At 38.9% G+C, this 14,343-nt stretch overlaps 1 protein-coding gene across 1 annotated transcript in view; it reads left to right on the top strand.

The window, feature by feature from the left end:
* LOC125229340 (D-beta-hydroxybutyrate dehydrogenase, mitochondrial) overlaps window positions 1-14,343 on the top strand; it is a 140,942-nt gene that overhangs the window by 16,951 nt on the left and 109,648 nt on the right. Inside the window, exon 3 of the mRNA XM_048134154.1 lies at window positions 11,714-11,893. Coding sequence (XP_047990111.1) covers window positions 11,714-11,893 — 180 coding nt within the window. The remainder of the gene's footprint in view (window positions 1-11,713; window positions 11,894-14,343) is intronic.

Here is a 14,343-nt window from a genome sequence, read left to right on the forward strand (position 1 = left end):
AGAAAACTTATATTTAGTTAAAATAATCCTTGCATACAAAAGGTGAAGAACACACCCCAAAAGAAAAATAGTCTTGAGAAATGCACTATAATGCATTAATAAGGCATATCTATGAAGTATCCGACTACTAAACAACGTGATATAGGTACCTACCGAATAAACCTTAATTTATGCACAGAAATATATTACTTATTACCGTTAATGTAGATTGTAGAGCCAATATCACCAATATCAAGCCTTCAAGACAATCACAGGTAACAGATTAATTTTCTCCTAATTTTTCGAACTTTTATAGCAGGCATTCCACCTTCAATCACGACTTACGTGCCCTGGCCCGGCCCAAGCCCATTTTAGAGTAGCAATACGATCTCTATAATTCTGACCCGTCGCCGCATCAGCATCATCTCGTTTCGCTTCCATCGTAGAAAGACATATACCGAACGTGTTGTGCTCTATACCTTTATGCAACTTTTAGCCTCTTCATTTAGTACATTGTTAGTGTCCACGTCTCGCAAGCTTATGTCACGGTGGGAAGTACCCAGTTACACACTGATCAAACATGTTGGTCTTCAGTGACTGGTATCCTTGCCCTTAATACGTCCTTTAGCTTACAAAAGGCATCCAAGTCCTCCGTGTGATCTCCGCCGGCAGCGAGGCCGACCCAAGTCTCTGTATTGTGTTATGGTTCGCCACAACTCGACGTTTTGTGCCTATTTTGCGTGATCTGGGGGATTTAGCTAATCTCCTCCAGCCAGCTTATCTCCTCGAGAAATCCTATTAGACCTTTAATGTTGAGTAGGAGAACTTTGGAGAGGTCTCTCGGGGATCCGAGATGTTTTTAACACGCTTTTATTAGGTCGTCGTGTATGTAACTAACTATGTAATGGAATCTGCGGAGGCTAATTTAACCATCTTCCAAGGATCGTAGCGTAATGAAAATTGGCAGCTATATGTAGTTCCGATGACAATACAATAATATGGTACTGTTGAGCTGATCTGATGATGGAGTCGGAAGATATGAACTGGAACTACATGATGGAACATCGTATCATAGCCGTTTTTGGGTTTCTTAGAAAAGTCTTGTAATGAACTTTGACTACAATTAGGTTTCAAGGTCTGATGATGAAGCCGAAAGATATGAACTGGAACTACATGATGGAACATCGTATCATAGCTGTTTTTGGGTTTCTTAGAAAAGTCTTGTAATGAACTTTGACTACGATTAGGTTTCAAGGTCTGATGATGGAGCCGGAAGATATGAACTGGAACTACATGATGGAACATGGTATCATAGCTGTTTTTGGGCTTCTTAGGAAAGTCTTGTAATGAACTTTGACTACAATTAGGTTTCAAGGTCTGATGATGGAGCCGGAAGATATGAGCTGGAACTACATGATGGAACATCGTGTCATAGCTGTTTTTGGACTTCTTAGAAAAGTCTTGTAATGAACTTTGACTACGATTAGGTTTCAAGGTCTGATGATGGAGCCGGAAGATATGAACTGGAACTACATGATGGAACATCGTATCATAGCTATTTTTGGGCTTCTTAGAAAAGTCTTGTAATGAACTTTGACTACGATTAGGTTTCAAGGTCTGATGATGGAGCCGGAAGATATGAACTGGAACTACATGATGGAACATCGTATCATAGCTGTTTTTGGGCTTCTTAGAAAAGTCTTGTAATGAACTATGACTACGATTAGGTTTCAAGGCCTGATGATGGTGCCGGAAGATAAGAACAGAAAAAAGGGGGGGGGGGGCTCGAGGGGGAAGCATGAAAGAAAGATCAACGTAGTATTTAAAAAAAGTTGGGTTAGCGTTTTCTTGTGACCTTTCAGAGCAAACAAAGGGGGGCTCGGGGGGCGAAGCCCCCCGCAAGAAAGAAAGATAAACGTTGTATTTAGAATAAGTTGGGTTAGCGTTTTCTTGTGACCATTAAGAGCAAACAAAGGGGGGCTCGGGGGGCGAAGCCCCCCTCATAAAAGAAAGATTAACGTAGTATTTAAAATAAGTTGGGATAGCGTTTTCTTGTGACCTTACAGAGCAAACAAAGGGGGCTCGGGGGCGAAGCCCCCGCATGAAAGAAAGATCAACGTAGTATTTAAGATAAGTTGGGTTAGCGTTTTCTTGTGACCTTTAAGAGCAAACAAAGGGGGCTCGGGGGCGAAGCCCCCGCATAAAAAAAAGATTAACGTAGTATTTAAAATAAGTTGGGATAGCGTTTTCTTGTGACCTTTCAGAGCAAACAAAGGGGGGCTCGGGGGGCGAGGCCCCCCGCATAAAAAAAGATCAACGTTGTATTTAAAATAAGTTGGGTTAAGTTTTCTTGTGATCCTTAAGAGTAAAGCAAAGGGGGCCTCGGGGGGCGAAGCCCCTCGCATGAAAGAAAGATCAACGAAGTATTTAGAATAAGTTGGGTTAGCGTTTTCTTGTGACCTTTAAGAGCAAACAAAGGGGGGCTCGGGGGGCGAAGCCCCCCGCATGAAAGAAAGATCAACGTAGTATTTAAGATCAGTTGGGTTAGCGTTTTCTTGTGACCTTTAAGAGCAAACAAAGGGGGGCTCGGGGGCGAAGCCCCCCGCATAAAATAAAGATTAACGTAGTATTTAAAATAAGTTGGGTTTGCGTTTTCTTGTGACCTTTAAGAGCAAACAAAGGGGGGCTCGGAGGGCAAAGCCCCCCGCATAAAAGAAAGATTAACGTAGTATTTAAAATAAGTTGGGTAAGCGTTTTCTTGTGACCTTTCAGAGTAAACAAAGGGGGGCTCGGGGGGCGAAGCCCCCCGCATAAAAGAGAGATCAACGTTGTATTTAAAATAAGTTGGGTTAGCGTTTTCTTGTGACTTTTAAAAGCAAACAAAGGGGGGCTCGGGGGGCGAAGCCCCCGCATGAAAGAAAGATCAACGTAGTATTTAGAATAAATTGGTTTAGCGTTTTCTTGTGACCTTTAAGAGCAAACAAAGTGGGGCTCGGGGGGCGAAGCCCCCCGCATAAAAGAAAGATTAACGTAGTATTTAAAATAAGTTGGGTTAGCGTTTTCTTGTGACCTTTAAGAGCAAACAAAGGGGGCTCGGGGGCGAAGCCCCCGCATAAAATAAAGATTAACGTAGTATTTAAAATAAGTTGGGTTTGCGTTTTCTTGTGACCTTTAAGAGCAAACAAAGGGGGGCTCGGAGGGCAAAGCCCCCCGCATAAAAGAAAGATTAACGTAGTATTTAAAATAAGTTGGGTAAGCGTTTTCTTGTGACCTTTCAGAGTAAACAAAGGGGGCTCGGGGGCGAAGCCCCCGCATAAAAGAGAGATCAACGTTGTATTTAAAATAAGTTGGGTTAGCGTTTTCTTGTGACTTTTAAAAGCAAACAAAGGGGGGCTCGGGGGCGAAGCCCCCCGCATGAAAGAAAGATCAACGTAGTATTTAGAATAAATTGGTTTAGCGTTTTCTTGTGACCTTTAAGAGCAAACAAAGGGGGGCTCGGGGGGCGAAGCCCCCCGCATAAAAAAAAGAAACGTAGTATTTAAAATAACTTGGGATAGCGTTTTCTTGTGACCTTTCAGAGCAAACAAAGGGGGGCTCGGGTAGCGAGGCCCCCCGCATAAAAAAAAGATCAACGTTGTATTTAAAATAAGTTGGGTTAAGTTTTCTTGTGATCCTTAAGAGTAAAGCAAAGGGGGCCTCGGGGGGCGAAGCCCCTCGCATGAAAGAAAGATCAACGAAGTATTTTGAATAAGTTGGGTTAGCGTTTTCTTGTGACCTTTAAGAGCAAACAAAGGGGGGCTCGGGGGGCGAAGCCCCCCGCATGAAAGAAAGATCAACGTAGTATTTAAGATCAGTTGGGTTAGCGTTTTCTTGTGACCTTTAAGAGCAAACAAAGGGGGGCTCGGGGGCGAAGCCCCCATAAAATAAAGATTAACGTAGTATTTAAAATAAGTTGAGTTTGCGTTTTCTTGTGACCTTTAAGAGCAAACAAAGGGGGGCTCGGAGGGCAAAGCCCCCCGCATAAAAGAAAGATTAACGTAGTATTTAAAATAAGTTGGGTAAGCGTTTTCTTGTGACCTTTCAGAGTAAACAAAGGGGGCTCGGGGGCGAAGCCCCCGCATAAAAGAGAGATCAACGTTGTATTTAAAATAAGTTGGGTTAGCGTTTTCTTGTGACTTTTAAAAGCAAACAAAGGGGGGCTCGGGGGGCGAAGCCCCCCGCATGAAAGAAAGATCAACGTAGTATTTAGAATAAATTGGTTTAGCGTTTTCTTGTGACCTTTAAGAGCAAACAAAGTGGGGCTCGGGGGGCGAAGCCCCCCGCATAAAAGAAAGATTAACGTAGTATTTAAAATAAGTTGGGTTAGCGTTTTCTTGTAACCTTTCAGAGTAAAGAAAGGGGGGCTCGGGGGGCGAAGCCCCCCGCATAAAAGAAAGATCAACGTTGTATTTAAAATAAGTTGGGTTAGCGTTTTCTTGTGACTTTTAAGAACAAACAAAGGGGGGCTCGGGGGGCGAAGCCCCCCGCATGAAAGAAAGATTAACGTAGTATTTAAGATAAGTTGGGTTAGCGTTTTCTTGTGACCTTTAAGAGCAAACAAAGGGGGGCTCGGGGGGCGAAGCCCCCGCATTAAAGAAAGATCAATGTAGTATTTTAGATCAGTTGGGTTAGCGTTTTCTTGTGACCTTTAAGAGCGAACAAAGGGGGGCTCGGAGGGCGAAGCCCCCGCATAAAAGAAAGATTAACGTAGTATTTAAAATAAGTTGGGTAAGCGTTTTCTTGTGACATATCAGAGCAAACAAAGGGGTGCTCGGGGGGCGAAGCCCCCTGCATAAAAGAAAGATCAACGTTGTATTTAAAATAAGTTGGGTTAAGGTTTTCTTGTGACCTTTAAGAGCAAACAAAGGGGGGCTCTGGGGGCGAAGCCCCCCGCATAAAAGAAAGATTAACGTAGTATTTAAAATAAGTTGGGTTAGCGTTTTCTTGTGACTTTTAAGAGCAAACAAAGGGGGCTCGGGGGCGAAGCCCCCGCATAAAATAAAGATTAACGTAGTATTTAAAATAAGTTGGGTTAGCGTTTTCTTGTGACCTTTAAGAGCAAACAAAGGGGGGCTCGGAGGGCGAAGCCCCCCGCATAAAAGAAAGATTAACGTAGTATTTAAAATAAGTTGGGTAAGCGTTTTCTTGTGACCTTTAAGAGCAAACAAAGGGGGGCTCGGGGGGCGAAGCCCGCCGCATAAAATAAAGATTAACGTAGTATTTAAAATAAGTTGGGTTAGCGTTTTCTTGTGACCTTTAAGAGCAAACAAAGGGGGGCTCGGAGGGCGAATCCCCCCGCATAAAAGAAAGATCAACGTTGTATTTAAAATAAGTTGGGTTAATGTTTTCTTGTGACCTTTAAGAGCAAACAAAGGGGGGCTCGGGGGGCGAAGCCCCCGCATGAAAGAAAGATCAACGTTGTATTTAAAATAAGTTGGGTTAGCGTTTTCTTGTTACCTTTCAGAGCAAACAAAGGGGGACTCGGGGGGCGAAGCCGGGCATAAAAGAAAGATCAACGTTGTATTTAAAATAAGTTGGGTAATGGTTTTCCTGTGACCCTTAAGAGCAAATAAAGGGGGTCTATCTTTTACGGATAACTTACTAGGTATAAACATTTTTATGATAATACCGTAATAAGAAGGTAGCCGCTGGTGATTATTAAGTAGCAATTAGCAATAAGTACACGTCCACAAATGGCATGTATAATCCGCCTACTTGAAATAAATTTATGTATAAATGTTAAAAGTATTTCATTATTAATGACTAAAAAGTATAAAATAAATTAATAGTTTAAAAAACACTATAAAACACGCTTTTATAAATGCACGTAAAAGCCAAAAATAAATTATGGATCGTTCAAGTTGTCTCTATTTGTGAGCTGAAGTTTAAAAACTATGTGCTTTTAATTATAATATTTGATTGTAAAAGCGTGGGGCGCTGGAACAGGAAAGACTTTCTTGTAAACAAATACTAATCCGAACTTCCTGGCGAATGAAGTTGCATAAGAACATAACGTTTACATATGCCGCCTAAGGGTTACCAAAAAGAACCAAAGATATCTCCTCCACGAACAAGAACTCTGCATCCTGTCACTGTAGACACTTTCCCCTTTTGTACTTTGATTACCGGAAAAAAGCGGCGTTCTAAGTGTCGGTGACTGTCGACTCTCCTCGCTACTAGCGCATATTTTGTCTGAGTTCGACAAACTGGTACCTACTTTGAACACTGACTTTTAATTGATTTGACTGTTTAATGTAGAACCTACTAGTCATGCTGCAACTCCAGTTAGCGCGTCAATCTGTGTAACCTTCTTCCCGTAGCATAGCATAATTTGATTTATCAGCAAGTTATACAAAAAGTCTTTCCTGTTCCAGCGCCCCACGCTTTTACAATCAAATATTATAATTAAAAGCACATAGTTTTTAAACTTCAGCTCACAAATAGAGACAACTTGAACGATCCATAATTTATTTTTGGCTTTTACGTGCATTTATAAAAGCGTGTTTTATAGTGTTTTTTAAACTATTAATTTATTTCCTGTATGGAGCCACTCTGCTCACTCCATCACCAGGTGAGAGGCACCCTCGTCACAGGGGAATGTTCATAGCAGCTCTGCATCTGTTATGAAAATATGTTTTTTAAGTAGTCTACGATCTGTTTTGACATTGGTTACCATTCTCAGGCGGACTTTCCCTAGTTGAAGGAGCGTCTTTGTGAGTTTTCCATGGATGCTAGGCTTGGCTTGTTTGACTGCAGCATTTGATCTTGTTTTGCCAGTGTGCTGTGTGTAGTTTCCTATTCAGCATACCTTGCTGAAGGACATCGGGAGAATCGGCAGTCGACCCCAGCTGCCTGGCCAGCTCGTAGACCGCATCATCACCTCGACATCCACTGTGTCCTTTGGTCCATTGAAGGATGATTTCGTTATTATGACTTACCTCCGTTAGTCGTTTATGGCATTCCTTAACCCAAGCTTTATTTGTTGTTGCGGATAACGTGTCCTCTGTTACTTGTTATAAAGGCTGAAATATGGAGCTTTGGATAAGCCTGTCCTTGCCGTAACTTTCAATTTGTACATACCTCTATATGTTTAACTACTTTAACCCAACACTCACCGACGGCATACAGTTCCTCCAGCATCTGACGGGGCCAGATTGCATAACCCCGGAGTTACTCTCTACTAATTGAGATTCGTCGATACGGGTGCTAACTTTTCTTCTGATTCAATAGCAGGTTGCATAGAAACATTCACATTTTGGTATACCTTTTATGAAAATTCAACTCACGTGAGTAGGTAATTAAAACGTCTGTTATTAACGTCTTCTAACGTTTTTTTGTTCGGTAATGACCAACAATACATATTAATAATATTTGGCTCTACTTTAAGCGGTGATATTTGTCTCAAAGTTTGTCCATCCGGTATTTCACGGCTTCGTTGTTTAGTAATCGGTAAAATATAGGTAAGAAATATCTATTAATGCTGTACTAAAGAACATTTCTAAAGTTTGCCCGAATTCTGGGGGTGCTCTTCACTAACCCGCTCGTGCATAGGTTTTTTTTTTCAAATCTGAGAGTCCTTGAATGCGGAACGATTTTCAATCCGGAATACGATCTAACCCTTATACGCAAGATGATGACGGAGTATTCCGTCTCCCAGGCACAATCGCAACAGAATTGCATTGCGAATTCGCGAATATTATATGAGCGTAATTAGGCATTACGGAGTCCCAATTTTATTGCATTTGGCGTCCGTATCGTTGGCGTCCTTGGCAAGAATTTCCGGTGAGCACCGTGGCCGTCCGTGGCGGTCAAAAGGTTAATGGTTCTATCCAGACAGTCTCGACACATGTTAGTCATATACCTAGTACACTTTAAATACTTAATTTTCATCTTTGAGGTGTGTTGCACATATGGTATCTAAACAAATTTTATCCTAGTACTATCGAATATCTACAAACTCATGGATACTATCATGTTCTATTAACATAAACTATTATTCTAATTGCACAATTGCTAAAATAAACTAAAAACAGCATATTTGTACTCTACAATATCTTTTAGTACTGTATGCACCCCAACTGCACACATCTTTTAGTACTGTATGCACTCCAACCTAAAGCTTTTAGTACTGTATGCACAACGGTGAATTTCAACGAAGGCAGCTTTAAATTTAAGCCTCTATGTGTTTTTGTAAATAAAATATGTATCTTTTATACATCAAATTAAAGGTGATTAATGGCACTTCTTTTCTGCATTTAAATATTTATTAGAATATGCAAGGTATTTTGTAGAAACATGATTTTTGACAGAAAGTTTTAGAAAAAAAGATATTTTTTTTACATTTTTCGTTAATTACTAACTAATGGTTGAATTTAGCGAAACAGTTGTAGCAATTAGGTTTAGCACAATTTGACGCCTCTTTGCGTGTGGTATCACAGATATTTAATTACTTAGGTACTTGATAAGGGTGATGAAATACGTAAAAAATATCTATTAAAATGTAAACTCCCTTTTCAATGTTGAATTTATAGTAAGTGTGCGTGCGTACGAACAGCAGCCCCATAAACGCTTTCATCGTATCGACTCATGCGACGTTCATACAAGTTTACTTATTCAGTACTATTTGCCGCGAAGTAACTTCATCTACAATATCTACACAATCGCCCAATCTCACCAACTTGCCCGATACCAAAGTGCCACACGAAGTTTGGAAGTAATTAAAACACTCCCATAGTAGGAGCTAGAAGGTCACTTCAGTAATTAGTAGGTAAGTAATTTATTTGTGCATATACTTGGGAAGACTGGAAACAGAAAAGAGTTATTTGCGCCGGAGAATTACCCGAAATAAATGTCACTTGATAACAATATTTGAGGTATTAATGCTTATTTTATTGCTTTCCTGAATGTAAATAAGAAAGCTGAGCGACTGAATTGAACCAAATAGCCCAAGTTCCTATATAAGTACTAGTTGTAACGATGGAAAACTAGCTGCTAGCACTGCTGGCGTATTATGCTTCCAATTTTATCACTTATCCACGTAGATAAAGTATCCGTCACGCTTTGGCAAGTATGTCATTGTGAGACTGACAGACGTCTTGTCTTATCCACGTGGATAAGTGATAAAGTTGGAAGCATGATACGCTGGCAGACCTATATTAACTTATAGGAAACTAGGCCTTATTGGCATTACTCCAGTTTCCTCTCAAATCATGACGATTAATAGATTAATCGACTTGATAAGTACCAAATCGTCTCGATACAATAGTTCAGTAACTCATAAAACTCAAAAAACAATAAAGGTGGGAGGCGACCGAAGAGCTGGCAGCTTCCTCGCTCAGCGTATTAGCTTGACAATCCAGCGAGGAAATGCTGCCAGCGTCTTCGGTACTATGCCACAGGGGCCGTTTTTAGAGGGTGCGTATCGATCGGTATAACTTTTTTTGATATATTTTTAGTCGTTATAACGATCATTTGATATAATAATTGAATCATATAACAACAAATAATATACTGAAAAATTGTATAATTCTTATTTAATATAATGATCATTTTTTCGAATAACATTTACTATAACATACTTTGAATATAATGCTTATTTCCTATAATAAATAAATTGTATAACACAAATTCTTTTTAAAGCCCAGTTAGAATTGCACAATAAATTAGATCCATCATTTACGAGAAAAGTAGATTAGGTTAGAACTATGACCCTTACACACAACGCGCTGCTACCAGACAAACAGGTTAGGTTAGGTTAGAACTGTGACCCTTAAACATACGTACTGCTATCAGAAAAGTAGGTTAGGTTAGGTTAGAACTGTGATCCCTTCAAAAAATAATAAAATTAATTCATGAAATGTTTTGTACTGTTTGCTAGTTATATTATACTAGTCGTATATCAATATATAGTTATACCATATCACGGTTATTACAAATAAGTGTTATACGAAATAATGATTATACAAAATAAAAGTAGATATTTTGTGGTTATACCAAATGTTAATTATGTCAAATGAGTGATTATACCCTCTAGATATATACCAAATGTTATTATATCAAATGTTACTATACCAAAAAAAGTTATAACAATCATTACACACCCGTTTTTAGATTGTTTTATTAAAAACAATAAATTGATCCAATGGTGCCTTAGTAATTTCTAAAGAGGCGATTTTAAGACGCCTAGAAGATTATTGCAAGTAGAATATGGAAACAAAATCAGTTTCAATTTAAGTTACTCGTGTACATTTGTGTATTGTATTAGACATTTTAATTGTTTTTTTTTTATTGAAATACCTACGTTACATAGGTATTAAATTAAACTAATACATAATTGCCCTGTGTGGTGACGGGTTAAGAATATCACTTTCTTCCCGTGGGTGTCGTAGAACTCGACTGTGGGATATGGGTTTAATTGTGGCGTATGCGAAAGGCTGGCAACCTGTCACTGCAATGTCACAATTTGGATTTCTTTCAAGCCATTTTTGCCAAGAGACTGCCAAGAGTGGCACTGAAACTTAGTAGTTCATGTGCTCTGCCTACCCCTTTATGGGATAAAGGCGTGATTATATGTATGTATTTACATACATATTTTTTTTTTATGCTCTGTTTATTATATTCAGCATGAGCGAATACTTATTACTGTTGTATTATGTAAATAAGCTTTCGTTGAATAATTTCAAAAGTTAGTTATAAAAAAATTGCTCTTTTCTAAATATCTTTGCATTCGTTCTTCTCTATTGGGGATCAAAGGGACTAAAGTAAAGCTTCAAAGAACATTTAATCAAATCAAAGTCGCATAATTTCGTTGAGTGGGAGCAGTAGGTATTGTTTCAGAAATGGTAGGATTGCGTTTCTTGCCTCGAAGAAATTGTTACGATGCTTTTTATGCGTAGGAGTAACTTTATACTCACAGGGGAATACTTGCCTTCAATCCGTATATTTGTGTATTGTTTTTATTGTGGGTAAGTACCTGCTATACATATTTATGTTATTCAAATCTTATGAACCTTTTTAAATATCTAATTAACCATATTATAACATAAATAGATTACGGGTACATGTTTCAGTTTACTTTAAAGTAGGTAAATAAAATTGCAAATTTAATAGTTTATTTCATAACTTTCAATAGCGAATATAAAAATGAACTATGACTAGGTACAATTATGAACCTGAATTCTTTGTTTTTATGTCCTCGGACTCCTCGGCTTAGTAAGCAGTGTAAAAGCACGTATATAAATAAACAGAAAAAAAAACACTATGATTTAGTTAATTAACCTTCAAAGAGATCAAGGTTCTCTAATACTTCTTTAATTTTTCTAGTAACATTGCACGTAATATATCATTTTTAAAACAGTGCGAGAGTCCCTGTAGTAATGATTCATCTGTACAAAACCCGAGGCAAGTTATAAGTGTTATAACCACCGACGCCTTGCAGCAAGCGTTAGCTTTCTGATTTAGTTCGTGTTTTAAGATTATGTATTAATTAGTAGTGGACAAACGAATGGCAAGCGTGCTCAGCGTAGGCACCCATGAGATGGTCAGATGCTGTGAAGAGGGCGCATGGCGCATGACCGCACGCTGTGGAGATGCTGCATTATATGGTCGCGACCCTCAGCAATAAGGATAAGAAGGGACCAAGGATAAGAAGATTAGTAGTTGGAGTTCGTGTTAATAATCATGTTGGTGGTTGCAGGAGGTGCCCTGGGACATCATCGACCGGTGCGCGCTGCCCATCGTGCTGTGCCACGCGCTGGCCGTGGTGCTGTCCACCGTCCTCAACGCGCTGCACCTCAGCACCATCTCTGTCTTCACCCTGTTCCTCTGGTTCGCCATCTCCGTCACCGGCTCGCTTTGGTTCTACCACAATCTGCGGGTAAGTCTATTTGATATTTGTTTCGCGAGTGTGACTTCGAATTTAATTAAATCGGACTTAGAAAAGGCTCTGTTTACCCCCGTAGTACTTTAATCTTGAATGCAATACCTACTTAAGTTGAAAAAATTAAAAATATTATTATTTTTCTTAAAGACACATCATTTGTTTGTATATTTAGGTTGTAGGCTAACACGAAAGTCTCTTATCAATAATTATGACCATGTAGTATGTAGTGGTTTTTATTTTCCATATTTGTGTTGACACTTAATTTTGCGGACGGATATATGTAAATACATACGTACATCATGCCCTTTGTTAACCACACACGGAAGTTCGGCATTTTTATTATTTGTTACTCAATAAATACTGAAATTGTACAGTCAAGTGCAAAAATACGTATCGATTTTATCCGCTCAAAAATTCTTACCTTATTCCGCCGACATAAAGTGCTATGGGACATATTTTTGATAAGTTGTACGCACCCATATTTTTACACTTGACTGTACCGGCCTTAAAATATTTTTCTCCAAAGTAAACTGTATCCAGATTTATACATTTATATTATGCTGTGAATGAAATTTACAGTAAGTTTTGCGCTTTTACAGTAAGTTTACGTTTTGCGCTCTGGACGCGTTCTCACGATCGTGTTTATGTAACCAAAGATGGATTTATGTAACCAGTGGTCTGAGTTCATAATGGTATTTCATACAAATACGTACTTTTGACGCGCCGACATGTCGTGTGCAGTCACTTCACGACGTCATGTACCAACTTCTTATTATGTTCTTGTTCTTATTCTTACTTTACATACTCAGTTATACTTGTAGTAATTACCTAGCACAAGCTGAGAATGAAGCTTAGGTATTACATTACAGGGAGGCCGATCGGTAGGTACTACTTACAAATTGACAGCAATGTGTTAGTCATAATCGGCTTCATAATTTTATTATGTTGAATTTGTACTATATTCTGTGGTTGAACGCATACATAACATAGATTTACTAAACATAGACATGTATTACGTTTGCGCAAAAAGTGCGTATCGAGAGAAACAAAACGCGCCGCAACACACGAAAAAATTACATTCAAAATATTTCGAAGAAACAAAGAATTTGATTTGTCCTCTACTCTATACGTTTAATCCATACTAATATTATAAATGGGAAAGTGTGTATGTCTGTTTGTTTGTCCGTCTTTCACGGCAAAACGGACCGATGAATCGACGTGATTTTTTTAGGTGGAAATAGTTGAAGGGATGGAGAGTGACATAGGCTACTTTTTGTCTCTTTCTAACGCGAGCAAAGCCGCGGGCAAAAGCTAGTTTAAAATAAAATAATAATTTTGCTGAACCTCCGCGACCTCCTGATACTACAGCAGAAACTCTTATTTATGTAGTTTGTTTCTACAAATAAAATAGAGTGAAACTGTAATAAGACGTTAAAATACTTGTGTGGTTTTATTGTGGAATTCATTTCATTCGTTACTAACAGAATCCCTCGCACATATTTTAATCCCTTTTATAATGTAACTAGCAGCAGTCAAATTACTGTTGTGCCGACGGAAAATTCCAAAATTCTGAAATTTGCATATAGGAAAACTTCGGAAACTTTCCATACTTTGTATAGATGGAAATTTTCAATTTCATAAATTTAAATTCCTTTTATTTTTCGTGGATGTTTCGTGATTTTTTCAAGAAATTTAAGATTTTTTTGGAAAGTCACTAAGTCAAATAAACTATTAATCTTCATCATCCTACTGCATGCCTCAATCAAAAAACAATACGCGTCATTGGCAGCAACTCCAATAAAACCAATATGAATTAGGACCAGTCGTCGTGTTCACTTTCATCTACACGCTTTCGTAAACAAAAATATCTGAACACGACTCTGATTCACTGCTGTTGTGGTCTTGTAAGAGAACGCAGCTGTAGATAACCTAACCACAAAATTACAATTTTGAAAAACCCCCGACATAGTGAACCGATTTTCATGAAACATGGCTAAGAACACTTGACTCCCGACTAATTCAGGTTGCAAATAAAAAGAACTAAATCTGAATCGGTTCATCCGTTCGGGAGCTACGATGCCACAGACAGACAGACACGTCAAACTTATAACACCACGTTGTTTTTGCGTCAGGGGTTAAAACTACTCCAAAGTATTTAGGTACATATATCGGAGAGCGAGAATAAAGTAATATGTAGTACATTACGATACAATACAAGCGCGAAACAGAGGAAATTTGAAACAAGTGGCGATAAATTAAAACACGAGCAAAGGGAGTCGACAAGAGTTACGAATTTCCTTTTCGTGCGTGTATCGTACGACGTTTTTCAGTACAGATGGCCCTCCGAAGTTTCAACCTGACACGAAATGAACCACTTCTCGCACTAGTGAGTAAAATAGTGCTGTCTAAAATAACGAAATCGGAAAACAGCTGACGGAAAGCTG

This window comes from Leguminivora glycinivorella, chromosome 9 (genome assembly GCF_023078275.1).
Source record: "Leguminivora glycinivorella isolate SPB_JAAS2020 chromosome 9, LegGlyc_1.1, whole genome shotgun sequence".
Classification (NCBI taxonomy): domain Eukaryota; kingdom Metazoa; phylum Arthropoda; class Insecta; order Lepidoptera; family Tortricidae; genus Leguminivora; species Leguminivora glycinivorella.